The sequence below is a fragment of the Galeopterus variegatus genome, unplaced genomic scaffold, assembly GCF_000696425.1.
Source record: "Galeopterus variegatus unplaced genomic scaffold, G_variegatus-3.0.2 Scaffold15242, whole genome shotgun sequence".
Taxonomy (NCBI): Eukaryota; Metazoa; Chordata; class Mammalia; order Dermoptera; family Cynocephalidae; genus Galeopterus; species Galeopterus variegatus.
Window position 1 is genome coordinate 11,515 of NW_007741353.1, and position 950 is coordinate 12,464.

Sequence of the window (950 nt, forward strand, 5' to 3'; positions counted from 1 at the left end):
AGCTGACACTCCGCTGCTGTTTTCTGGGTGCAGGCGGGTGGAGCAGCTGGTGTTGTATATGAAAGCCACGCAGCTGCTTGCGGCATCTCTGCATCTTGCTAAAGCCCAGATCAAGTCTGGGAAACTGAGCCCATCCACGGCAGTGAAACAAGGTATGAGAGGAGACGACAGAGTTGGCTGCGGGGTCCCTGAGCTGCCCTTTCTCATCACACGAAGAGAGAACATTTCCGATGAGGAATCACTGTGTTGTCCAGTATTCTTAACAGGGAAGAGATGCTGGGTTTTTGTTTTTCATCATTTAATTGATATGGAGAGAAGTCAGAAGTGCTTATTGTCAATCTTTTCATACTAAAAGAGAGAATGTATGGAAGAATCCAATTTCCAGTCCTTTTTTTCAGTGATGATTCTGTGTCACTTTCCTTGTATCAGCAGGAAAGGTGCTTGTCACTCCATCTTTATTTCTGGAGGAAAATTAAAATTAGTTTCCATCTCAACTTTTTTTCAGTTGTCAAAAATCTGAATGAGCGATATAAATTCTGCATCACCATGTGCAAGNCTTTTTTTCAGTTGTCAAAAATCTGAATGAGCGATATAAATTCTGCATCACCATGTGCAAGGAACTTACAGAAAAGCTGAATCGCTTCTTCTCTGACAAGCACAGATTTATTGATGAAATCAACAGCGTAACTGCAGAGAAACTCATCTATAATTGTGCTGTAGAAATGGTAACCCTTTTTAAGGTTTAATATTGTATAGTACTACTTACCTTTGCATATCTGTTGAATTGAATACCTACTTGATATTACCCTTTTAAAAGAGTTTATGCCCTGCCCCTTTCAAATCCCCAGGGTATATTATGGATTACCTCCTACTGAAGAAGTCATTGGACTTAATCAACATTTAAGTAACACTTAATGTAATTTATTTAATGTAATTTATAAATTTGGTTA

At 38.9% G+C, this 950-nt stretch overlaps 1 protein-coding gene across 1 annotated transcript in view; it reads left to right on the plus strand.

The window, feature by feature from the left end:
• Positions 1-7: 7 nt before the first annotated feature.
• The window catches only part of LOC103582201 (serine/threonine-protein kinase ULK2-like), a 5,775-nt gene continuing 4,832 nt past the window's right edge, over positions 8-950 (plus strand). The window contains exons 1-2 of the mRNA XM_008563860.1: positions 8-152; positions 568-725. Of these exons, the coding sequence (XP_008562082.1) occupies positions 59-152; positions 568-725 (252 nt within the window). The 5' untranslated portion in view covers positions 8-58. The remainder of the gene's footprint in view (positions 153-567; positions 726-950) is intronic.